This window comes from Panthera onca, chromosome D2, assembly GCF_046562875.1.
Source record: "Panthera onca isolate mPanOnc1 chromosome D2, mPanOnc1 haplotype 2, whole genome shotgun sequence".
NCBI classification, from domain to species: domain Eukaryota; kingdom Metazoa; phylum Chordata; class Mammalia; order Carnivora; family Felidae; genus Panthera; species Panthera onca.
The window spans coordinates 66,160,531-66,187,672 of record NC_138349.1 but is presented as its reverse complement, the minus strand read 5'-3'; the positions used below and the strand labels follow the sequence as shown (position 1 = coordinate 66,187,672).

Genomic DNA, 27,142 nt, shown 5'->3' with positions numbered 1-27,142 from the left:
ATTTTCACATAGATTTATTATAATCTCAAGGAAGGCAGGAAAATATGTGCTAGTTAAAAAAAAAAAAAAAAAAAAAATAGCCTCCTATGCCTTGCACAGTGTTGGCAATGCAACAAATCTAATTAAATGATAAAGGAATTAGGAGAAGCATAGATTTATCCACTTACTTGCAAGCAAGCCAACTCCACTTGCAAGGGATCCGACCCAGGCTGTTTTTCCTTTTCCTTCACCAAAGGCATCCAGCCATTCTATGTACAAGACTCCAACAGCCAACGGTGATCCGTAACACAAAAACTGAGTGAAAAAGGAGACAAGCACGATCACCCAGCCCCATCCACCATCAGGTGACTTTTTAAATTCCATCGTAAGGTGAGATCAAGGAGGTGTTCCTCTGTTGGGCCTAAGCAAAAACAAAAGGAAAAGAAAAGCATATTTAGAGTGTGGTGGGGCACATTATTTTGGATTAAAAATATCTTCTAAATTAAATCAAAAAGCTTCTCTAAAAATATACATGGAGAAGCATAAAAATCACTGACATATCAAGTTAACTTTAAATTTTGTGCTGATGATTTGAGTAAGTAATATTTCCACATGGATCAAAAAAAATTTTTTTAATTATAAAAAGACACAGAGTGAAAACCTTGTCCCCATTCACTAGGTCTGGTTTCTTGTCACATGTTGGGTTCCCCGGGAGGCAGACTATTAGTAAGAAGGAGGTTTATTAGGACTGTTCTCTTCCTATGGAAGGTAATAGGGGAGAGAAAAAGTAAGCTGCCACGTGGTGTTAAGGAAGGGGACTTCTAAAGCTGGGATAGCCCTTCAGAGTTGCCCTGAGTTGGGCATGAAGAGTTGCCCTGTCTTCCCCCAAGTTGCTCTTTCACTGGATTTGGACCATCCAAGAAGAGTGCATGACCTTAGGTGAGGCTGTCATTCCTGTAGGACAGTCAGCTGAAGCCCCAGCACCCCCCACCCCACCACCTGCCTTGGCCAGCACTCTCAACAGCTGGGGCAAGGAATCTCTCATTCCCAAAGGGGTCTGGGGGGGAATTGGCAGCACATCACCATGTCCACCAACTTAAGTATCCTCCCAGACTTTGTTCATGAAGGTACAAGCAAAACCAAGCAAATAGTCTTAGATTTCCCTCTTTCTTAAAAAAAAAAAAATTTTTTTGACATTTATTTATTTTTGACAGAGTGAAACAGAGCACAAGTGGGGGAGGGGCAGAGAGAGAAGGAGACACAGAATCTGAAGTAGGCTCCAGGCTCCGAGCAAGCGTTCAACACAGAGCCCAACATGGGGCTCGAACCCACGAACCATGAGATCATGACCTGAGCTGAAGTCGGTCACTTAACCGACTGAGCCACCCAGGCGCCCCTAGATTTCCCTCTTTTTAGACAGAAAGCAGCATATTGTACAATCTATTCCAAACCTTGTCTCATGCATTTAATACCCTCAAGATTTTTCCCTGTCAATACACAGCTTCCTTAGTCTTTTTTTTCTCAATAAGCACAAAGTAGCTCACCATAAGGCTGCACACATGTTCGTTTATTCATTTATTAAATAGGCAAAATATTTACATGGTTCAAAACTGAAAAAGAAGGACCAAAGGTATACAGTCCATACCTATTTCCCACCTAACTCCCATATCCTCCACAGAAAACCAATACTTCTTGTTTCTTTTATATCTTTCTAGAGTTGGTTTATGTATACATTGTTCACTCAAATATAGATTTCCTCTATTTTTTACACAGAAAAATATTCTGAATGCATAGCGACCTTCCTCATTCTCTTGTTTGTGCTGCATTGTGTTTCATTATAGGGCTTTCTCTTAATTCAACCAGTTCCCTGTGACTTACAGTGAAAAACAATGCTGCGATGAATAATCTTACATATCCATAGACCTTTTTGCACATATGCATATCTGTTAGATAAAACCCAAACGAGGAATTGCTGAGTCAAAAGGTAAGAACATTGTATCTGTAACTAGTATTACGAAATTGGCATCAAAGGATTAAACCAATTCATATTATCCCCAGCAATTTGGGGTGTGTCATAAAGCTTTTGCATTTTTGCCAATTTGGTAATGGTAAAACAGTATTTCATTATAGATTTAACTTGCATTTCTCAGCTTTCCCTGAAAGTTGTGTGTCATTACATAGATAAAAAGCAATTTGTAATTCCTATCTAATTCTTGGGTATATATGTGTGTATTTCTGTAATTTCCATTCTGTTCCATTGATCTGCCTTTCACTCAACATTACAATAGCTTAATTACTAAGTCTGAATTACATTTGTAAGTTGACTTAAGGAAAATTGATCCTTTTGTGATGTTGAGTCTTGCCATTGAAGAACATGGTGTGCTTCTCCGTTTGTTCAAGTCTACTATTCTTAATAGAAGATATTAAGTGTTCTTTATGTTTAAAGTTTTCCCTAACATTTCTTTTTATTTTAAGTATTCTATCCTTTTTGTTAATATTAAAATCAGGGTTATTTCTTTGTTTTGTTTGTATGTGTAAAAGTTATTGATGTCTATAAGTTAATTTTGTATCCAATTACCCTACTACATTCTCTTGTTTGCAGTAGATTTTTGGATGATTCTCTTGAGTATATAAAATATATAATACAATAAAGTTACACAATCATCTACAAACAGGGATAATTTTACGTTCTTATTTTGAATTTTTATACTTCAAAATGCTTTCTTTTGTATTTGCATCTAACAGGGCATACAGAATAATGTCAAATAATAAGAGTATATGTCTTTGGTTCCTAACTTAGAATACCTTCAAATGCCAACGTGCTGCCTCTGGAGCTTAGATAGATTTCTTTCACAAAGAAAACATTCACATTACTCTATCTTGAGTGTTACCATAAAAAAAAAATGCTTACTACATTTTAAAAGAATTTGAAAATATTACTTTTTTTGAAGATCTGAAACAGTTTACATGGCAATAGATTTAGAGGCCCAAGCCTTGACCTTCCTGCCCCCAACAGGGCCATCCACTTAATGTATGCTTTTTATATCACTACATCATGTCAGGTTTACAGTCAGTTTTAACTGAGTCTTCTTTGACCTCAGATTTTTCCAAGCCATTCCCTTGGCTGTGGTTTTATCAAATAATAGGTAAAGACAGTAGAAAATGTCATTCATCCATTCATGCACATCTCTAATTGGATGACGGAGCACTTGGCTACCTTAAGAGAGTCATAGTTACACCCATCAATTTATGTGGGCTTCACTGAATTTCTTCACTTTGACATTCAGAACGCTAAGGCAAAATCACGTCATGACCTGCCACAGGCCTTTAAAGTGTATAAATTAGCTTTCATAAAGTGTATAAATTAGCTTTTAGTATTTCATAACTGACAATTGAAAGCTTTCAATTGAAACTGACAATTGAAGCTTTCATAAAGTGTATAAATTAGCTTTTAGTATTTCATAACTGACAATTGAAAGAGGTTACAATTTGTACACAGAACTGTAGAGTCTAAAAGCCAGTCTTTCAGACCAAATGATTGTGTTAGCAGACAGAATACTCCAAATTTCCAAATATCTAAATCCTTTGAAATAATCAGCTATGTCTCTTCTTTAGAAGTCAACTCTCTCCAGTACCTACTCTAATGTAAAAGTAAACAATATCATTTTGGTCCTTCGAATGACAATTTAGTCCTTTGCAAATTTCTTGTTCAAAATCCCTTTTAAAGAAAATATAGTCTTAATTCCCTAAACTAGATTACTATACGATAGCAACAGCCAAACATCTAAAGAGACTAAAAGGCTGTATAAGAACAAATGCATATAAGATTGTCCTTCAACTAAATCTTCAAATTATCGCACTTCAGGAAAAGTACACATTTATATAGGCAAAGCACCAGAATCATGAAGAAAGCCAGTATTTTCTGAAGGGTCAGGGGAGGAAAAGGGTGAGGAGTATCTCCCTTGCCAGTTTGCAGACCTAAGTAGACAGAAGTGCTTTTATACACAAAATACCTTGGCCTTGCTTCACTTTGCCTTGCCTTGGGTGACATTTCAACACACAGGACAGGAGCCAGAGAAATTCTTCTCACAGTAAATATTTGGGAGAACAAACCTTTGAAATACAAAGTTCCCATATATATCAACTCTGACTAGAAAGACAAGTTTTTATAAAGAGTTGGCTAATAGCTTCTAACTTTTAATTGTCTCACAGTTTGATGTACATGTAGTATACATAGAACATGGTGGAAAATACCATTTAGTGATGTCTTGTTTTCTGTCAGGGTAACTAATACCTTTCCCCTATAGTTTCTTCTATTCCTTGTTTCTCACCTGCTATTTCTCTGACATTATATATTCTCCAAGGTGATTTCACAAATAGACTAATCTTCATTTTCCCCCTTTTGTAATGGTACCCAATTTCCTTTGGGGGACTTGGGTCTTCTCTATGAGTGGATAGGTGGTAGGACTGTTGATCAAGGTTCTTTAATCTTGACCCATAGAGTAGTATGTGATCCAAGCAAAGCCAGCAGGACCTCTTTCCCAGGACTCTGAATTTTGACTGAAATGCTATAAGGAAATATATATTTGAAGTTTACTGATTTCAATGGTAGTACATTGAAGAGACCACCTTGACTACCTTGGGGTATACCCAAGATGGGTTTCTCCAGCCTTTCATTTCACAAACCTGTTTGTTCCTGTGAACAAACCCAGGAAATTATTTTGTTAATTTGTTTTTGTTTCTTGTACTTGGAACAGAATAAAATTTGAGTGTGAAGTAATTTCAAGTTGATTATTTTACCTTTCTATACCCCACTTGGTCTCATTTGGGCCAAAAGGGTAGGTTTAGGAGCATAGTCTATGACTGCACAATATGGGAAATATAGAATAAGCCATATCTCTTTTTCTTGAAATTTCTTATTATCCCTCCTTCTTCACATCTTATGATTCAATATGATAAAATCTCTTCTCTGGCATTCTTTTAACTAAAAACTTCAAATTAACTGAAATTTCCACTAAGTCCACTTATACTAATATTTAGAGAAATACAGCATTATAAAAGTGATCTTTATTCAAGTTTTATGATCACTTACAAATTAAAATATATTGACTAGATACCAAGAAGAAGAAGAAATAGCAGAAGAAATAGAAAGCATGGCTTTTGTTCCCTAGGAGCTTATAACCCAGTTAAGATGTAAGATAGCATGCGAATGAGTGCCAAAGAGGTGGCTGGATGTGAAACGTTTGAGAGTCAGAGGGAAAGGAAAGCAGGAGTGGAAGGCCCTGTGAAGTAGGTTGGTCCTAATGAACAATGGAGAGATTCAGGAAAGCATGGCTCTAGTAAGAGAAACAACATGAACATGGGTGTGGAATCAGGATAGGCCTGCTAAATTTGGTGAAAGTAAAGAAGGCAAGTCTTAGAGGGATCACAGAGGAAAACAAGATTGGAAAGATGGTACTCTCAGTTGAAATTTAAGAAGAAAATGTCTCAAGAATCCTATACTTACAACGCCAAGATATATTATCTAAGTGATGGATTTTTCTTGTCCTAAAAAATAACAAAATCTGTAAGTATCAGAAAGTGTTGTTTTGTTTGGACTAGTGTTCCATGAGTATACTCAAAATTGGGGGCTCTTAATCATATAACTGTATAAAAATATGCTTTTAGGAAACACACACATTCTGGTATATTCTGGTACATTCTTTGAAATTTTGGAAACTTAAAAAAAAAATTTTAACATTTATTTATTTTTGAGAGAGAAAGAGAGACAGAGCATGAGCAGGGAAGGGGCAGAGAGAGAGTCACAGAACCTGAAGCAGGTCAGGCTTTAAGCTGTCATCACAGAGCCTGATGCAGGGCTTGAACTCATGAACTGTGAGATCGTGACCTGAGCTGAAGCTAGCTGCTCAACCGACTGAGCCACCCAGGCACCCTGGAATCTTTTTTAATCAGAGTGTTCACAAACCCAGACTTTGCATGATGAGACATCTTATCAAACTCAAAATTGCAAGCCATTTTGAGAGACCATTTGAAGAGCCCTATAATTTAAGGGCAGTTCTGTCACAGCACAGGATCTAATGGAACATTACAAAATTAACTTTAACTTATAATTTAAGTGCATATCTTATTTTTAACCTAAACATTAAATATGTTCTACATATTATAAACCTCCCTTGGAGTGGGGAGAGATATCATTACTCAAGCAAATGAGATTATCACAGTATGAAGGATAGCAGATCTCTTAAAGCTAGCATTTGTTTTGTGAAAGGACAAATTACAAGACACTTTCTTTGGAAATGTTGATAGAAGTCTACATTTTACTGTTGATTTACAAAGTGATTAGACTCCAATAGTCTATGCACTTACTTCTACTCAAATAATGCCAATCCTCTGTTATTTTCTCAAATCTACACTGGCTAAAAATGTCTATTCTCCACACATAGAATGCTAGAATTACATATTTGACGTTTATGAACATTCAGTGTTGACACAGAAGTTTTCTGTCTCTGAGGTGTATACATACATATTACACTATTTTTTGCCAAATTGGGAGTGATTTACAGTTTACCTTCCTTTCAGTTGATGGTTCCTCTTGCCTTTTCCCCCCAATAACAATCATTCTCTAATAACCCTTTTTGACTGTTACCTATATCTCACTAAAGATTCCTAGGTGCATTTTTCACTTGAATCATAGGAGGTAAAAACAGAACTCTTTTTTTTTTTTTTTTTTTTTTTTTTGAATCTCAGTCACTGCCAAATTATCTGGTGCTTAAGCACTTTATTTTTATGTCTTCTCTTTTTTGTGTGTTTTTATTGAAACTCTAATTAGTTAACATACAGTGTAATATTAGTTTCCGGTGTATAATATAGTGATTCAACACTTCCATACACCACCCCGTGCTCATTACAAGTGCCCTCCTTCATCCCCATCACCTATTTAAACCTTCCCCCAACCCACTGCCCCTCTGGTGACCATCAGTTTGTTCTTTATAGTGGAGAGTCAGCTTCTAAGTTTGTCTCTTTTTTTTTTAACCTTTGCTCACTTGTTTCTTAAATTTCACATATAAGTGAAATCATCTGGTATTTGTCTTTCTCTGATTGACTTATTTCACTTAGCATAATACTCTCTAGTTCCATCCATGTCATTGTAAATGGCAAGATTCCATGCTTTTTTCTTAATTTTTTTTAAAGTTTATTTATTTTTGAGAGATAGAGACAGAGTATGAGCAGGGAAGGGGCAGAGAGAGAGGGAGACACAGAACTCAAAGCAGGTTCCAGGCTCTAAGCTGTCAGCACAGAGCCCGATGTGGGGCTTGAACCCACAAACTGTGAGATCATGACCTGAGGTGAAGTTGGATGCTCAGCCAACTGAACCACCCAGGTGCCCCAAGATTCCATTCTTTTTTTTCTTCTGAGCAATATCCCATCAAAGCACTTTATTTTAACTAAGGGCCTACGATCATGTGATTACATCCTGGGGAGGTGGGGGCAGGAAATGGTTGATTCCATGTTGATTTTGTCTTGACCTGGTCATCCACCAGGTGTGTCAAAAGTCAAAATCATCCTGGGCTTTGTGAACTTCCTTCAGTTACATTTATGTATCCTGTTAAATGGAAGGTTCCAAACCAGAGGCCAAGCTGAAGAAAGCTGGAACGCTTGTGTGCTGCTGGTGGGGATGAAAACGTGGCAGCCACTCTGGAAAACAGTTTGATAGGTGGGCATGAATACGCACAAGGTTTTTGTTGAGGTAACAAAAAGGTTTCTAAGTTATTTTTTATGGTACAGTTTGCACAACTCATGAAAAAAAAATCCACTAAACCGTTCAGATTAAATAGGTGAACTCCAGGGGTACCTGGGTGGTTCAGTCGATCAAGCGTTGGACTTCAGCTCAGGTCATGATCTCGTAGTTCGTGGTTTCAAGGCCCGCGTCAGGCTCTGTGCTGACAACCCAGAGCCTGGATCCTGGTTTGGATTGTGTCTCCCTCTCTCTCTGCCCTCCCCCTGCTTGTGTTCTGTCTCTCTCTCTCAAAAATAAATAGACTTAAAAAAAAGTTTTTTAATAAAAATAAATAGGTGAACTTCACCACATCTGATTTATATCTCCAAAAAGTTGTTAAAGTAAAATGCATTCAAAAGCTACTGGAAATTATGTTTTGGTTCTGACTCTAACATGGGTAACAAGTTTTATAAACTACAGAGCAGACCCATTCTGCCAGAAGCAGTTCTAGCACTGATACTGCTCTTTCCCTCCTGTGACACTTGCCCTTCCAAACATGTATCATGCATCCTCCACCGCTGACTGCGGTTTGGGTCAAGGGATGCTAGGAATTGAGAAAAAACTGGGAGGAATTCTCATTTAAAAATGTAGGTAAACAAATCATTCTTTGTGAAAATAAAAAATAAGCAAATAATTATTTGGGAATTCTAATAAAATACAGGTAAAAAAATACCCTTTAATACACACAGAGACTCACGATTCAAATATAAGTTAATTAGATTGCATTTAATGGGAGACAAGCAGCATAGAGGCCGTTCTGATGTACAAGTAGCCACAGCTGTTGCGGGGGCTGGAGTCCGCCTCTACCACGCTACCACTCAGCTGGTACTTTCACTTTCCTATGTCTGGAGGAGCTGCGTTCCACAGCGCGCGCCAAGTAAAAAGTGCAACACGTGCGGTCACTTGCCAAAGAGTCAGCATGGCTGTTTGTTGACCATTTACGGGTAGCTTAAAGCTTTATAACAGTGTCAGTTCTCTCTGGGTCAAAGATACAAACTTCCAAGTGAATCTGCTCCATTTGTTGTTTCGGATATTGGAAAACACACTCACATGAACACCAGTGTTACTCCTTTAAAAGTTATAGACACTGGATTAATTTTGTCCTTTTCCAGTGATATTATTTCATAATGAGTAGAGTTTATGATTTCTCTTCTGAAGCAAAATAAATTTTGGTATAGATCAATGTCATTTTTAAAGGAAAAGAAGAAGAACCCAGCCCCTGTCCTTCTTATAAACTATTAAAACTCTTCACAAAATCACACAAAGAAATCCTTGTTTTATATGTATACACACACACACACACACACACATATATATACGTATACACATATACGTGTGTGTATATATATATATATTTTTTTTTTTTTTAAACCAGTTTTTGTTTTAGAGAGAGAGTGTGTGCACACAGCATGGGAGGGACAGAGGGAAAGAGAGTCTTAAGCAGGCTTCACACCCAGCGTGGAGCCAATCTCACAACTGTGAGATTATGATGATCAATAATCATCATAATTCTAAAACATTTTCATCATCCCCAAAAGAAACCGAATACCTATTAGTAGTCACTTTCCATTTCCTCCCAAACCTCCTAGCCCTAGGCAACCACTGATCTACTTCCTGTCTCTATAGATGATCTATTCTGGAAGTTTCATATAAATGAGAATCATATAATATGTAGTCTTTTGTGTTTGACCACTTTAATTTAGCATAATGTTTTTAAGGTCCATCATGTTGTAACATGTATTTGTATTTCATTCCTTTTTTTTAATGCTTATTTATTTTGAGAGAGGTTGAGGTCACCATGTGATCACCATGTGATTTTGAGCCAATTACTTAATGTCTCTAAACCACACTTTTCTTGTCTTAATATGGGATAACAGTGAATTTCAAGTGCAAAGCTCAGTGCCTTGCACACAGTAAAAAGCTTTAATAAATGTTAGTGGGGCACCTGGGTGGCTCAGCTGGTTAAGCATTGGACTCTTGATTTTAGCTGAGGTCATGATCTCACAGTTGTGAGATTGGCTCCACGCTGGGTGTGAAGCCTGCTTAAGACTCTCTTTCCCTCTGTCCCTCCCATGCTGTGTGCACACACTCTCTCTCTAAAACAAAAACTGGTTTAAAAAAAATAAATGTTAGTTATTACTTTAAAAACCATAAAGGATTTCTGGTAACTTGATAGCCTCTTTAAGAAGTAGTTACTACTCACACCAGAGTTCTACAGCAACTAGTTACTGAATTATATATAAACCTAGGGTTTCTAAAACCTTTTAATCTTTAGTTATTTCTTAATATTTAGAAAATGTAAACCAAGATCTGGATATTTCCAGATTCTAGTTTGGAATAATTCAAAACTCATGTTTACTGCTAGATTTGGTTTCCTTTTATTTTGGGTTCAAGGCTTATGTATTTTTAGTGTGTTAGGAATCACAGAAATCGGATTTTTTAAGAATCACCCTGTGATTCTGACCAAGGTCATCCACAGATACACTCAAAATGGTTGCCCAACCACAATGGTTCTCCAGCCTGAATGCGCTCTGGGGAGCTTAAAACATCTCTGATTGAGGTCCCACCCCAGACTGCTCTGGGGTACAGCCTGACCCTTCCTGTCACTCGAATGTGCAGCCAAGGCTGAGAATCACTGTCCTACAGGAGAGAAGGACCACCTCTGACTAACTGTCACATCCTCTTTCCCAGTGGAGAAGGGACACAGGTGAGGAAAGGAAGAGGCTAAGAGTTGGGGATGAAGTGGGGACTGGAGCATGTGGGAACTCATCGCCCTGAGCCCACCCACCCCAGTGCAGCTGCCAGCACTGTGCTGTCCTTTTAACTCAACCCTGTCATCTATAATATGGTCAAGGACAAAGCTTATTACCCCTAAATCTCCACTGATCAAAGCAAAAATTCCTATAGGAGTGATAACCATGACAAAAGCTATTTTCTTGATCTTCTATAAAATGAGAAAATGCAAAGGGGATCATTGCCTGTGATACAAAATTTAAAAGATGATTATTACATCAATTTATCTGAAGATTTGCAAAAGTTGTTTTTAATGCAAATAGGAGAAAATGGTGTCAGAAAGTGTATTAACTCAAAAAACAACTTGCAACATGGTAATGTGCCCTAGTGAATTGGAAGCCTATAGAAAAGTAAGCATCTCTCTCCAAAGAATCCTAACTTTACAAAACAAGAGGGCAGAATAAATGGACCTTCTCAGAAGAGCATGACTTTTATTTTCTAAGCACCCTGGAGCACAGACAGAAAACAAAGGAATGGACGGTTGCCTGCTCCCTCTTCATTTGTGACATTTGGCTATATCCCCACTGGTGGTGGCAATGCTATTAACCCCACACTTTGATGTGGCAACCCCCCAGAATCTGTTGGCTGGTGTCCAGATGGAGGAGCCCAGTTCCACCCCTGTGGCTCCAGAGAGAGCAAGTACACACCATTGCCAGCCAGAGGAGAGAAAAATCTTTCCCTGTCTCTTTTCCATTGTCCCTAATGGCCAAGCCTAGGCGCTCTACTTCTAGAGAATCATCCAATCGCCCATAATGTCATCCTTCTGCTGTACAGCAGCCCAGGAAAAACCTGGGGAGAAGCAGCTCCAAAAATCTCCAGATAGTCAATGCTAAAATGGTCACTTCACCTCTCCAGATCTAGGTCACATGCCCCAGCCAGCCTCCATAGTCCCCAGTGGAGCAGGCATGCAGCTGGCAGGTAAAACTCTAAGAAGATTTTCATGATCATGATAATGCTGCTGCTGATGGTGATAATTATAATTATAATAAAGCTGTCAATATAATGATGGAGCCACCTATTAATTTGTTCAAACTAGCCAAACAATCTCTGAGTTTGGGAAAGGTAGTGAAAGAGAAGTCAGGATCTTCTAGTAATGGTATTATGTGGTCCCAAAGAATGGTTGATAGGGTTTCCACTTTTTTGTTATGTCAAAAGCTATAGTTTCATACAAGTACATACACAGATATTTATATCTATAAATATGTGAAGATATCTGTTCTAAAAAACTGAACATAAGGAATAAGAGTATGAGCTTGGGTCCTAGATAACCTGAGTACACGTCCCACTTCTGATACTAGCCAACCATGTGACCTTCAGCAAATTACTGCAATATCTCTGGGCCTCACTTTCTTCATCCAAAAAGTGAGGGAAATGATATTACTTACCTCATCAGACTATTGTGCTATTAGTACAGTGCCTGGCACACAGTAATTTCAGTGTAAATTATTTCTTATCTTTTAAACATAATTGTCATAAAAATATTCTTTTTATCTTGGCAGAGATCCTCTCAAAATCTCAAACCAGCCTCCCTACAAATACAGCTGGCCAGAACATCCACGACCCCCCTCCCTCCCTGCCACAACAGTGTGCACACGCACACACACCTACACACACACATACTCTGCTATGAAATTCCTCCCTCCAAAAAAAAGGGGTGATATGGAAGTGACATTTTTTTTTTTTAAATTTTTTTTTTCAATGTTTTTTTATTTATTTTTGGGACAGAGAGAGACAGAGCATGAAAGGGGGAGGGGCAGAGAGAGAGGGAGACACAGAATCGGAAACAGGCTCCAGGCTCTGAGCCATCAGCCCAGAGCCCGACGCGGGGCTCGAACTCACGGACCGCGAGATCGTGACCTGGCTGAAGTCGGAGGCTTAACCGACTGCGCCACCCAGGCGCCCCTGGAAGTGACATTTTTCAAATCTCAGATAATTTCCTGATAGTAAGAAAAAGTAAATGGGAAGAGGGAAGTCTCAGTGAGGAAAGAACATAAGGACAAGGACAGTCTACTCTTAGGTCACCAACAGTCAAGAGAAGACAAATCCAAACGAGGGTTGCTTTCATCTTGCTTTGAGGGTTGCTTTGTTCTCTTTCTCCCTTTCATTGCCATCCTTCCTTTTCTTCCCAACTCAGGAAACCACACAGCTTTCCAGCACCTTCCTAGCCACCGGATGGTTCATAGGGTGCCCGTGGGTAGAACGGTGGTGAGCATTGATCATCAGAGTTAACAAGGGCTACAAGTGTCCTTAAAAATCAACTACTTTGTCTCTTAAAGTGCTACATGAACTCAAGCTTCTTTCTCTTTGTATTTTTCACACCCCAGTTTTCTAATCTTCCCAGTTCAAAGAACCCCTTTCTTATTCCAAAATCCCCGAAGATCTTCCTTTCTAAACCAATTCTCAAGAAAAGGTGGTAATTCAATGTGCATCAGAAGGGCAAATGAAAAACCCCGTTTTAAGGTTGTATCTCCACATGAGCTTGTTTCTAATCATCAGAGCATATTAAGCACGCTTCCTAAGCACATACTTCTATACTAAGCACTTAGCACACTAAGACTTGCAGGGGATTGCAAAGTGGATTACACGGTAGAATCAATCACTTTGGGAGGTTAAAAATCCCTGATGTCTGGGTCTACCCTACAGCAATGAAAGCAGGATGTTTGGAGGGGAGGCCAGGCTATTAGAGCACTCCAGATGATTTTAACATGTGGTTACTGAGCAGAAGGGGACAACAGCACTACAGGTCATCTTAAACAACTTCACGTCCTAATATACAGTCATAAATTGAAAGACTTGGCTGCCCTTAGTTATTTAAATTAATTCTCTTTTTTTTTACCCACTCCAATCATGGCTATAGAAAAATATTTCAAGTGTCCTTAAACCCCAATAATGATGTCATGTTTTCTTAGGAATTCCCTAAACAGTAGAATTAAGAAAATTTTCTAAGGTTTAAATGTACTGTTATTTAGCCATATCATGAATAACTTCTAATTACCATTTTTTATGAACACTTTCTGTATATCAGACACAATGCCAAGGACTTTCAAATGTTATCTTTTTAATCTATGTACAACTCTACATAAAACCTAGGTAGGTATTGATAATTCTCATTCTATCCCTGTGTCCCTAGGCTTTTTGTTAGATTCTACTTCAAACTCTCTCCATGTAACCCAAGGAGTGACCACCTAATGCAGGTTCTTTCTTAAGTGGTCTGTATAGTTGCATTGCTTTACTTTGGGAAGTTGATGGTAAATTTTTTTAATGGATACCCTTTCATTTTAAAACTTTTTTTTAAATGTTTTAAATGTTTTTATTTACTTTTGAGACAGAGAGAGACAGAGCATGAGCAGGGGAGGGGCAGAGAGAGGGGGAGACACAGAATCCAAACCAAGCTCCAGGCTCCAGGCTCCAAGCTGTCAGCACAGAGCCCAACACGGGGCTCGAACTCACGGACTGTGAGATCATGACCTGAGCCGAAGTCAGACACTCAACCGACTGAGCCACCCAGGCACCCCCATTTTAAAACTTTTTAATGGATATACTTTAAAATGACTGAACTTGCTGACGTCACCCAAGGGCTTATACTAAACAAACTGATATCTAAGTAATAATATTTTGACCACCTCAGGACCTTTGAGAAAAATACACAGAATATCATGGTCTTAAATCTCCTTTGACCTTTATTCTTTTTTTAATTTATTTAAATTTTAGTTAATTAACATTCAGTGAAATATTGGTTTCAGCAGTAAAATTCAGTGATTCATCACTTAAATACAACACCCAATGCTCATCACATGTGCCCTCCTTAATATCCATCACCCATCTAGCCCATCTTCCACCCACCTCCCTCCATCAACCTTTGGTTTGTTCTCTACCATTAAGAGTGTCTTGTGGTGTGTTTCCCTCTCTCCTCTTCCCCTCTTCCCATACGTTCATCTCTTTGTTTCTTAAATGCCATATATGAGTGAAATTATATGGTGTTTGTCCTTCCTCGATTGACTTATTTCACTTAGCATAATACATTCTAGCTTCATCCACACAGTTGTAAATGTCAAGATTTCATTCTTTTTTATGGCTGAGTAATACTCCATTGTGTGTGTCTGTGTGACACAACACACATAAACACACACCACATTGTATATATATATATATATATCCATTCATTAGTTGATGGACATTTGCACTCTCTCTATAGTTTGGGGCCTTTATTCTTAAAAGTCTTTGCCAAATACATTTCTATTAATTTCATAAAAGTTTTTTAATGTTGTCAAAGCACAAAAACACTAAACACTACTAGTCAAATCAATATACATTTAGAGCCAGCATTAATCACTCTATGCACCCATGATATATTGCTTATACCTCTCTTTTCTTATTTCATTCTAGTATGCATTATAATTAGGCATTTACTTGCTTTCTTCCCATCCTTTTCACTAGCAGAAAATTCCTGGGATCAAGGCACATCTTATATTCTTTATGTTCTTTCCACATCTATGCATATAGTGGGCACTCAAAAAATGTTTTGTTGAATGTAATAGAAAAGAGTATTAAGCTCTAGTTTGGGAAGCAATGCAAAGCAGTGGGCTAGAGCAGTGTTGTTCAAACTCCAATGTATCATGGGTCATGAAATCAACTGTGGATTATGAGTAACATTTTTTAAAATTGGAATTTAGAATAGAATAAATTAGATAAGCACCAAAAATATAAGAATACTTCCTGCATGGTCATAAGGCTTCAGTACCATTGTGTGAATCTGTGCTTCAGTGTTTGTATGTGTGCCTGTGTGTGTGTGCACGGCCAGGTTCACAAACACATATTACTGCACGTCATATTCTAAAACACTGAAAGTCCCTGGTCTACAACATGAACCCTGGAGTCATTTCTCCTGGGTTCATGATCGAACTCTGCCATCAGCCGTGTGCCTTTCAGTGAGTTAACAACCTTCTCAGTTTCTTCATCTATAGAATGGAAATAGTAAGAACTCCTTCCTCTTAGGATTTTTAGGAGGAATATAGGAAATCATCTCTATGAAACACTGGGCATGGTGCTCAGCCTAGAGTAAATGCTTGCAGCTGCTGTTACTGTTGTTGCATCTTTCAAAGGTCTTAGAAAAACTTGCAAGAACACTCTCCCTGCCTCTGTTTTCTCACATCCTGACGATTCCTCAACTGTTCTCTGGTTTCCATGCATCCAACAAGAGAAATGTTCTTATTGTGGAGCCCCCACTGCCCTATCACTGAGTCAGTTCAGGCCTGCATTCAACCGCCATCTTGACACTGTTCACCTCTCTCTTCTCTGCAAACCAATGGCCCCCCGTGACATTCCTGAGCCCACTCCCACAGGACCCCACCAGCTGTCTCTAGCCTCACCAAGTGATTGCATGCATGCAAAGGAACGAGTCCCAAGTCTCCATCCGCAGGCCTGACCTCCCCTCAGAACTCCAGACCCATATGTCCAACCAATTTCTTACTAATTTTTATGTCAAGATCCCACCTGGCTGTGCTCAAGACCCTCACAATTAACACATCCATAATTCCTCCTCCTAAATTTCATCTGGAGAACAAACACAACCAGACCTGCAATTGCCCAAGCAGAAAGCCCCTCTCTCCATCCCCTCCCTGTTCCTTCTTCCCAACACCCATGTGAGCCAGGACCAGGGTCCTGACAATGAGCTCTGCAGTCTGACTCTTCCTCTACCTCTTCTTTGCAAATCTTTGCACTATCACAGCCACCTACTCATGGACCCCTCTGGTTATGCTCTCTTCCTGCTGCCATTCATCTGGCAGGCTGCTGCCAAACCATGCTTCTCATCTTCTCCAATTCCACCTCCACTTTTCAAATCTCTCAGTGGTTCCTCACCACCCACAGTGTATCCACTAGCAGAGGGGAAGTTTAATTCATTATTATAAGCGTATAAGAAAACCAAAGATAATTTTTCCTGCCTCATGGAGCTTATAGTTCCCCATCAATAATGTTATTCAAAAATTATAAATGAAAATGAAAAATTGGTTTTACACAACCATGTTTTGTCTATATATTCAATATTTAGATCTTTAAATACCCAGCAAGTTATTGAATTCTGTTTTTTTCTCTAAAGATCTGCAACAATCCATCCCGCAACTACACCTCTGTAGGATGTCCCAGCAAACCTGTGGTCCCCAAGCCACTGCTGCAAGTCAACACGTGAGCCTAGGGAGAGGTTGTAATGCCTGTCTCCAACTTGCCTACCGACAAACTCCTGCTTTTCCTTTAAGACTTAGCCTAAAATGTCTCCTCTTACTTGATGCCATCTTGACTCTCCAATGGTCAGTCATTCCTCCTCTAAGATCTTACATCAGTTTGGGCAATCTTGCTATTATAACATTCATCACAATATATTGCTACTCCTTGTTAAGGTGTCTAACCTCCAAGCCCATCTCACATCCCTAACACTAAGAATTGTGTTTGGTGCATAATAAGAGCTCAATAAATCTTTATGAAATTAATGAATATTGGAAAAGCTACTTACCTAACTCTCCTGTATATTAAAATGATTAATCAAACATCTCTCATTCAACCAAATGAATTAAGTGCATTTAGAAGGCATCGTGCATTTTTTTTAGAAGAAAATGAATGGAATGCACTTAGAAGACAATGCGGTCCCTACATTCGCGGAGCTTGGAGCCTGTTTTCATCATTGAATCGGAAGGACTAGCCAAATACATGGGTAAAAATACAGAAGTAGAGTTTTTTTATTCAAATTTTTTACCAGTATAACATCAAATGGTATGTCTTTAATGGTCAGACAGTAACCTGGCTCTCTCAGATTTGGTTCTAAATGTTAAACATCCAGAGATGCTTCACACACTCTCTGAAGTGCGGGGAGGTGGGGGGAGGCAGGAGGTTGACTCACTACTGGAGCCAGAACAAGGACAAACTGTGGCTGAGAATTGTCATCCAGAGCCTTCTGTTCATTCTCTTGAAATCAGCTCAGTCTCAAGAAGATATGTGGTTTCTCTAAACATGACATTCTTGTTTTATTTATTCAGACACTTCCTTCTCATTGTCAACATCTGCTCTGAACTTTTCAGTTAGAGTCAGACTCACCTGTTTGTAAAACAGCTCATTGACGTAAAGTGAGGAACACATCTTAGCAAGTCAAATTCAATAAATGGAGCTTTTAAAAAAATTATACTAAAGAATTTCACTGCGAAAGAACCAGTGTTATTAAAAATAATCTGGGGTTGGGATCATATGCAAATCTGTTACTTTGGGGCCCATATAAGTATGCTTTCTTAAAAAGAAACCTAAAGTCCTGTATTAACACAACTCAAAAGCCAAACCCTTAATTCAGTTTGCAGTTCAAGAATGTTTTTCCCAGACACTTCCAAGTTTAAAAAGAGAGAGAGACTCCATGGTGAAATCTTGGCAGGGTAAAGACGATGAAGATTTCTTTGAGCACCATAAGTCAGGCTACAAATATACCTTGTCCAATTGGGAACCAGGATCGATTTCCCAACTGGTTATTATCTCCTACTGGGGTGAGAAGGAAGAGCAGAAAGGAAAGTGTTTAGAGAAATAATTCTGGGCTCTGGAATTGAATCACATTAATTGTCCCTGAAAGGGATAATTAACACAAGTACTTAATTGCTACAGCCTATGAATTATGAAACCAGCATGGCCATCAAAAAAGGACATCCTTTGACCAATTAAGGCCTTACAGATCTATCATAGTTCAGCACTTGCCAAAGAACTCCTCCAAAGCTAAGTTATCCCCAAAGCATAACTTAGATATGGTGAGTACCAGGCTATGGTTTAGCAAAGTAGAAGAAATAGGTTAGAGATAAAATGGATTCAGTGTAGGATCATAGAAGCCTGAAGCCAGAAGGAGGCTTGGAAATCATTCAGCAAATTGACAGCTCTCAGGCCAGATCTGATCTTTAGATCGGTAGTATTCTGTTTGGCCTGCACAATTTTTATTTTATTTTATTTTATTTTATTTTATTTTATTTTATTTTATTTTACTTTTGGCAATTTTGAATGAATTGCCACTGATTTAACACTGAAAGATTTCACATAAAAATCTGAATTTTTTGATTCTTTTAAAAAAATCAGAATCTGGTGACACTGGGCTCTTGTTCTTACACAACAATTGGCTGGAACTGAGTAACATTCACCCTCATCGAATGGACATGTTCTCTCCAGTTCCTTCTACTCCCTAAAATCTCCCTGACACAGGACCAAGGTTGACCTGCATTTAGAGTTTCACCTGTGCTCTCCCTTCCCACCACCCCTTATTACTTATTTATGATGCCTGTCTCCCCCGGGTGAACCCTGTGAACTTGCACCACTGATCTCATCAATGACTCAGTTGCTTCGTCTATATGAAGACACTGAGGTTTAGAGATGTCACTCTAGAGGAAAGACCAGTACCAAGGTCCCTCACTGACCAATCCAGTGAAAGGTCATTTATTTCTAGTCCTGTTCTCAGGCTCAGAAGAGAAAAATAGCAGAATTTGTAAACCACTCAGAGCCTGAAAAAAGATGAAAACATCTAGGTTTAACAATTAAATATAGGCAAAATGAGGGCCAGACACTTCAATACAAGTTGGTATAATCATTTCCCTGCATCCATCCCATACTCTTGCCACGTTCCCTATGCTGCTGGGCTCTTGCTTCAGCTATTCTCTCTTCCACACAAACCATATCACTCACAGCCTGGCCCAAGTAGTAGTGTTCTGAAAGAAATCTATGATGATGCCATCTACACTGGTGTGTTCTTTTGCTTAGTATATGTTTTGCATAATTTGTACATGATTATGTGGAGTCTAGTTTGTTGTCTGAACACACACGAGTATATTGTGTCCAAGCTAGTATATTGCTATATTACTTTCAGAATAAAAAGACACAAGGCAACATTTCCAGGATGCTGGAATACAAAAAGATCTAGTGCATTTGGGGGTGGGGGTTACTGGGAATAATGACAAGAATATTTGAAATTGACACCCTTCCAGAGAATCTGGAAGATCTAGCCTTTGTATTTGATGCTGTCACTCTCGCTAGAGTTTTTCTCATCCATATCCCATCTCTTCTCAAAAAGCTGAAGAGTTTCTTTTGAGTGGATACTAAAAGCACAAGATCATATAATAGTTTAAAGATGTGTTAAAACATTTACACGTCTCATTGTTGATTTGTAGTGTGAAATTAATCAGAATGATGGGTAATGTACAGTATGAGGACTATAGTTAACATATTATATCTTATATTTGAAAGTTGCTGAGAAAGTAGACCTTAAAAGTTCTCAATACCAAAAAACAAACAAACAAACAAAAACCTGTGTAGTGATGGATATTAACTAAACTTATTGTGGTAATCACTGCACAATATATACATATATCAAATCATTACATTGTACATGTAAAGGTAATACAAAGCTATATGTCAATATTAACTCAATAAAAAAAATAAAATAAAACTGGGGCACCTGGGTGGCTCACTGAGTTAAACATCAGACTCTTGATTTCAGCTCAGGTCATGATCTCATGGTCTTAAGATCTAGCCCCATGTCAGCCTCCTAGCTGGGCATGGAGCCTGCTTAGGATTCTCTCTCTCCCTCTCTCTCTGCCCCTCCCCTGCTTGCACCCTCTCTAAATAAAGAAACAAACAAAATCAAAATAATGGGAATGAAGGTGAAAATTTAAAAACAGAGAAACACTTCTACAGTTAGCAGGCTCAATTTCTAACTTCTTTTACTTTTTTAAAGTTTATTTATTTTGAGAGAGAGAGAAAGCAGGAGTGGGAGAGGGGCAGAGAGAGACGGAGAGAGAGAGAATCCCAAGCCCAATGTAAGGCTCAAACTCACAAACTGTAAGATCATGACCTGAGTCGAAGTCAGATGCTTAACCAACTGAGCCGGGTGCCCCTATAACTTCTTTTAATTTTTTTTAATGTTTATTTATTTTTGAGACAGAGAGAGAGAGCACAAGCAGGGCAGGGGCAGAGACAGAGGGAGACACAGAATCCTAAGCAGGCTCCAGGCTGCAAGCTTCAGCACAGAGCCTGATGCAGGGCTGGAACTCAGGAGCCATGAGATCATGACCTGAGCCAAGGTTGGACACTCAACAAACTGAGCCACCCAGGCACCCAGCCCCTCTAAGTTCTTTTAATAAGTTGTCATGTATTATGCCCTTGTTACATGATAGCACAATAGTTCAAAGAATAAGCTTTTGAGAGACACTTCTTGGCTTCACATCCTGGTTCCATCATTTACTCAGCTGAGTGACCTCATTAAAATCATCAGCCTAAGATCAAAATGATGCCTCCCTAGATGAAATAAGGCATGTGGCTTATATGACATATCACATTTAATAAACAATAATAATAGTCATTATTATTATTGGCAATTGAAACAGAAGACAGTGGCTCTACTCTGCATATTGCCCAGGAACGTGGAGGTGTTTTCCTATACAAAGTTTTCATCAAACTAAGAGTTGGTATACCATAAGACTAGTATACCTTAAGTCCATAACACTGCAGACTTGGGGGGAAAAAAACTGTTGGACTTAAAGCATTAAAGGCTATTTGAAATACATTACTCTTTTACAGTAATGTTTACAGGAAGCAAATACCATTGAGATTTTATCCATTTATTTATTCTAGGATATAAACAGGGGCATCTGGGTGGCTCAGTTGGTTAAGCATCTGACTTCGGCTCAGGTCATAATCTCACTGTCCGTGAGTTTGAGCCCCGTGTCAGGCTCTGTGCTGACAGTTCAGAGCCTGGAGCCTGCTTTGGTTTCTGTGTCTCCCTCTCTCCCTGCCCCTCCCCCACTCACACTCTGTCTCTCTTTCTCTCTCAAGAAAAATATTATTTTTTTTATTTTAGTGTATAAACAAAATTGAACTTTAAGGTATAAACTACAGTTAAAGATGCTGTAACATTGGTAGTATAAATACAATAATAACGTTCAAGCACATTTTTAATTTCTTCACGTGGCTTGTTATATTCTCCACAATCTAGCCCCATCCTACCTCCCAGCCTTATCTATCTTAAATTCCAGGCTCTAGCCACTCCAAACTATTTTGCTTCCTTTGGACACATCAGACTTCCAGGACTCTGTGCTATTTGCTTCTTCCAGTGAGGATCCTTTCCACGGAGAAAATCTCTTCCTTCTTCAGATCCCAGGTCAAATGCTCCACCTGCCACATAACTTTTTTTAGTTCTTAACCTTGAATGAACCTCTCCTTTTCTCTGCCATTCAATAGCACGCTATTGATGTTACTGCCATATGACTCCATCTATATATACTATCTTGTACTGTAGATATTTGTAAACATACCTATCTTTCCCACCAGACTAAACTCTTTAAAAAAATTTTTAAGGTTTATTCATTTTTCAGAGACAGAGAGAGACAGAGCATGAGCAGGGGAGGGGCAGGGAGACAGAGGGAGATACAGAATCTGTAACAGGCTCTGTTACACTGAGCTGTCCACAAGAGCCTGACGCGGGGCCCAAACTCATGGACTGGAAGATCATGACCTGAGCCGAAGTCAGATGCTTAACCAACTGAGCTACTCAGGTGCCCCTAACTAGACTAAACTCTTTAAAGGTGGGGACCATGTGTTCTTTGCTTGAACTCACTTGTAAATTCTAGTTCAATCTCATTATCTACAAGGAATACTTCGGTATCTGCAAAGAACCCCCCAAAGAAAAAGCCAACTAGCTCAAAATATATGCATTCTTTCAATCTTTAATTAAAAGTGAAGTCACTAGGCAAACTTTCTTGAAAAACTATAGTTATACAAGCAAGTCATTGTGGCTTTTTGCACTTCCCACGGTTTTTTATACTCAATTTCTTTCTATAAATTAAATTGAAGAGATATCTCACTTGAGAAAAAGACCACAAAAATTAGGGGTCAAAATATTGGAGTGAGGAAATAAAACTTGAAAATCTGGGAGCACCCGGGGAAGGTTCAGTCTGTTAAGCCTCCATCTCTGGATTTGGGCTCAGGTCATGATTCAGGAGATCAGGCTCCTCCTGGGGCTCTGCCCTGACATCACCACACCTGCTTATGATTCTCTCTCTCTCTCTCTGCCACTCCCATGCTCTCTCTTCCTCTCTCTCTCAAAATAAACAAACATTAAAAAAAAAAAAAACAAGAAAATCAGACCACATGTTTCTAACTGTCATCCTCTAGCTCCAGTTTCATGACCAGATCCAACCCAAAAGCACTGTATCAGTCTGCTCTGACACAGATTCAGCCACCACCCAACACACACCATCACCTCCATCTCTTTAGAGTCACAGCCAGGAGCTGGAAGAGGTTTTCTAGTGTCCTGATGCACTTCCCCATGTCACCTGTCCTTCCCTGTATTCATCCTATACATAGGAAAGGTCCTGGTTCCCCTTAAACACAAACGGGAAGCAACAGAGAAGGATGTTCTCAGTCAGTGGTGCTAAAATTATGAGTTGTTGCAAAATGGCAGGTTAAACTATTTTATTATGTAATTTCCATTTTCTAGGGTCTTGAAACAAAAAACTTTTTTTAGCGATGGTATGGATACTAACCCTGTTATCTGCATTCACATGTTAATTAAAAGAAGGTGTGATCGGTCAATGAATATGGGTACTCTCACCTCAGAATCTTCTCTGGCCAGAACAATTTCCCAGAGCTAAAGCCAACCAGAATCAAAGAAACTGTTAGGACTACCACCTGAACACAATGTGATGGAACAACTAAATATCCTACTCCGGGAGTAAAAATCCATCTATAGTCTGAACTACTATCCAGATAATCCAAGATTTAAACAAAATAAACTACTATCCGGATAATCTATCTGATAACAGAAAAAAGAAAAAAATACACTACTATCCAGATAATCCAAGATGTTAAAAAATACACCCAAATTGTAAGCCAGGAAATTGGCCCAAAAAACTGTTATATCAAATAACTTACTGTGTAAGTAACATATTTAGTGTAAAGCCTGCCTAAACCTGCAGGATGGATTGACCTGTGCTGAATTAGACATGGGACCCCGAGAAGCATTGCTTTGTTTTTTTGATGGCCGAGCTTTTAAATAGTTGTCAGCTCTTTCCAAAGCCTCTGGGTGCTGCTGAAGCCAGAGTCGGCTACCTGGGACGAGCCACAGCTGCAGCGTTAAGCACCAAGTTCTCCCGAGGTCCCGCTCGGCGTCCAGGCGGCCCAGGTGCCCGTGCCTCCAGAAGCGGTCGCCCGGACTGACCCGGTGGTGCTGAACCTGGCGCCGCGGCTCAGAGGCCTCTAGCTCCGCGCGCCGCCTTCCTCCCAACCCTGCAGCAGCGGGGCGCCCCAGCCGCGACTCTCCCAGGGCAGCTGCGCGCACCGGCTCCCCACCCGGGCACCTGGAGGCCTCGCCGCCCTCTGAGGAACAGGGGCCCACCTGGTCGCACTCCCCACAGCCCCGCTCTGCCACCAGCAGCCCCAGAAGCTGTCTTGGGAGTTCCAGGACAGACCACTGCCCCGAGCCCAGCCCGTGGGTACCGTCCTCCCTCTAGGACCTCCTTTCTCTCTCTGTATCTCTGTCTCTCTTTGAGCTCCGTGCAAAATGCCTCCCTCGGATTCCTGGGGAAACTTGCCCACCGCGGAGAGGCACCCCATCAAAAGGGGAGGGGGGTGTCCAGGGATGGGAGCACCGAGGACGCTATCGGCTCCCGGTACACAGCCCAAACCAGAAACCCGTTCCAAAGTGCTGGCCGCCAGTGACAGCGTCGTCGCCGCCGCCGTCTCCCGCTGCTCCGAGCCCAAGGAGTCACTTCTCGCCTCCGGGAGGCGAGGCAGCGCGGGTGGCCGCCCAGCGTCGGCGCCCTCCCGCGAGCTCCAGCCCTTTACCTGGGTAGCGGCCTCGGCTGGGGGGCTCCGGGGCGCAGCACCGGGCGCAGTGCCCCGGGCAAAGCCGGGCGGGTGGTGCGGGGAGGACCGCGGCCGCAGCTCTCCCCTGCTCCTCGGGGCCCGCCGGGCTGTATTTATCCGGGGCCCGGACCTGGCCCCGGCCCCTGCCGGAGTATTGGGCAATCGGTCCCGCTACGCGCGACCCCGGGAGCCGCCGCCCTCTGCCCCCGCCGAGCCCCGCGGCGGCGGCGGCGGCGGCGGCGGCGGCGGCCGCGTGCAGGGAGAGGGGGATCCGGCCCCCTCCTCTGGGCTCCACCTTCTCTCCCTCCTCCTCCTTCCCGGGAAGTTCTTCCCCGCGGTCTGGCCCCTCTCTCTAACTCCTTTGCGGGGCACCCTGGCCAGTCTGAACCGGTTGTGACTGCGCGGGTGGCTGGGGGGAAGGAGGAGGAGGCGGAGGAGATGGAGGCGGAAAAGCGAGCGGTAGGGGCGCTGCTCCCGCTCTCGAGGCTCGGGCCGGGCTCCGGCCGGCGGGGCGGAGGGAGGGCACTGCCGGGGCCGCGGTCCCCGCCCGGCCCGGGGCCACCGAGGCCTCAGGAGAGCTGGGCACCGCCGGCCAGGCGCCCTGTTGGTGCGCACACGCGCGCGTCCCCCGGCGCCGCCGCGCCCCTGCCGCCCACCGCGTGCCCGCACCAGCTCGCCAAAGACCCAGCGCACTTGGTTGGGAGCCGGGGTGTAGAGATGAGTGCGAGTCGCCCCCGGTCTCCCAGGCTCCTGGGGCCGCCGGGCGCCCTCCTGGCCGGAGCTGTATACCCAGCTGGCAATGATCCCAGAGAAACAGGCACCAGAACTTTGTGTAGCCGGTGCTCCTGGGCTACAGGAGTGAGGATGCCAAGTGCTGTCCTTTGTGACAGCTCCATGGGAAAGGAGGGCGCTCCGCAGTGCAACACAGCGGGCCGAGAGGGAGGGCGCATCTAAACACAAGTTCACACTGTCGGGCATGGGAGCTGAACTGGACGTGTGCTGTAACCCCACAGAGGGTCACCGCGGCAGACTGGGGACAGTTTGTAGGTACCAGAGGCTCACTGGGTGAGGGGACGCTTAAAGTGATATGCACTTTTGGTGTTCCCATGTCTGTACATGTTTCTGGGAAGGGGCACCGTAGCTGGTACTAACTTTTCAAACAGGCATAAGGCCATCCAACACTGGAATGAGAATTCCGTTTATAAACCGAGGCCTCTGGTGCTGACCTAGACAAAGACTCTACACCTTGCATAAAGTTGCTTTCTGAAGTCCAAATTAAGCTGTCTAACCTTCCTGAACCTCTGTTTTCTCATCTTGCCTGCATGGTAGAGTCGATGTGAAATGAGAGTTCCAAAAATCTTAAGGAGCCTGATCACGCATGTCAAGTTTTCTTACAGATATGAAAACTGTGGTTCATCCCCTTCTACCGAATTTACTGACTTTCAGGTTATGGGAAAGGGAATGGCCAGAGCTAGTTGATATTACATATTTTGTTTTGTGTTAAGAGGAAGAAAGATTTCGGGGTGGGGGGTTGGTGGGGATGAAGGTACAGTAAGAATGAGAGGGAGGTGTTCCCAGGAAAGGTTTCTGGAAGGAAAAATGGAGGGGTGATGCTGTCCACGCCATCAAAAATTTACTTCTGAGAAGGACAGAAGATAAAAAAGGAGGTTCTCATTATGTTCTATTTTTGAGCTAGTTTGTGGTTACTCGAGTGTATTCGCTTTATAATGATTCATTGACCTGTACACTGATAACTTGTGTTTGATAAGAGATATTTTAGAAAGTTTTTTCTTTGATTCAAATACTCTCTAACCACCAAAGCAAGTGTCATCTTGTCAGTTAGTTTGGTCAAACCAATCCACGCATGTAAAATTATATTTTGAGGACAAGGAATCCCTGCTTGAAAACTACTTGTGTTCACGAACTGGTTTCTGAAGGTGCCTTGTTCCTGTTCTCGTCTCCACCAAGTTTCCCCAGATTTCCTTTACAGATGGTATATGACCAACACTCCCGTGTCTGCTCAGGCCAGTTCACACCTATCAGTTAAGAACAAAATGAGTTCATTCTTAAACACTAGGGTATGGTCCCAATTTTAGTGTAGGACTAGAGCCCAGGGGTCAAAAACTCAAATGGCTAGGGGTCCAGACTCATAGTGTAATGAATGAAGTGGGCAGAAGGCAGCCTGGAGAACTTAAGGAGTGTGTAAGGTGACTCTGGGAGCAGTGGCCACCTGGCTTAGGGAATTGCTTCCTTGCTAGAATGTGAGAATTGCCCCTACCCCCTTGTGAAGTTTCATTTATCAGTCACACCTCAGCAGAGAAATTAGACATGTGAGAGAACTCAGAAATCTAATCCAGCTCTGACACTTTACCTATGAATGGAATTTGACCTAGAGAAGCTAGGGATGTTCTGATCACCTGGCTCCCACACCACCCAGCCCACAGCACAGAATGGGGTAGAGAGCAGGTTGACAGAGACAGTATTAAAACCACCTTGCTACCATCCAGAGTTTTCATCCCCAATGACAGGAAGAAGCAAGATTTGCTAGCAAAGTGAGGATCAGATAGTTTAATATTGCTGGCCTTATAGCTCTGTGCAACCCGTGCCCTTTGGGTCTCTCTTGGGCCCAAAAGTATATGTACTTTCAAGAGAGAAAGAAAAAAGTCATTAAATAAGCTGGATTTAGGGGTGCCTGGGTGGCTCAGTCAGTTGAACATCTGACTT

At 41.2% G+C, this 27,142-nt stretch overlaps 1 protein-coding gene across 3 annotated transcripts in view; it reads right to left on the bottom strand.

Moving 5' to 3' along the window:
• The window catches only part of SLC16A9 (solute carrier family 16 member 9), a 54,719-nt gene extending 29,908 nt beyond the window's left edge, over window positions 1-24,811 (bottom strand). Inside the window, exons 1-2 of one of the 3 annotated variants that reach the window (XM_060642737.3) lie at window positions 24,398-24,811; window positions 168-400 (exon numbers count right to left, since the gene is read on the bottom strand). In XM_060642737.3, coding sequence (XP_060498720.1) covers window positions 168-363 — 196 coding nt within the window. In that variant the 5' untranslated portion in view covers window positions 364-400; window positions 24,398-24,811. The remainder of the gene's footprint in view (window positions 1-167; window positions 401-24,397) is intronic. The other 2 variants (XM_060642736.3, XM_060642734.3) reach the window with 2 other exon arrangements.
• Between the last annotated feature and the right edge of the window lie 2,331 nt (window positions 24,812-27,142).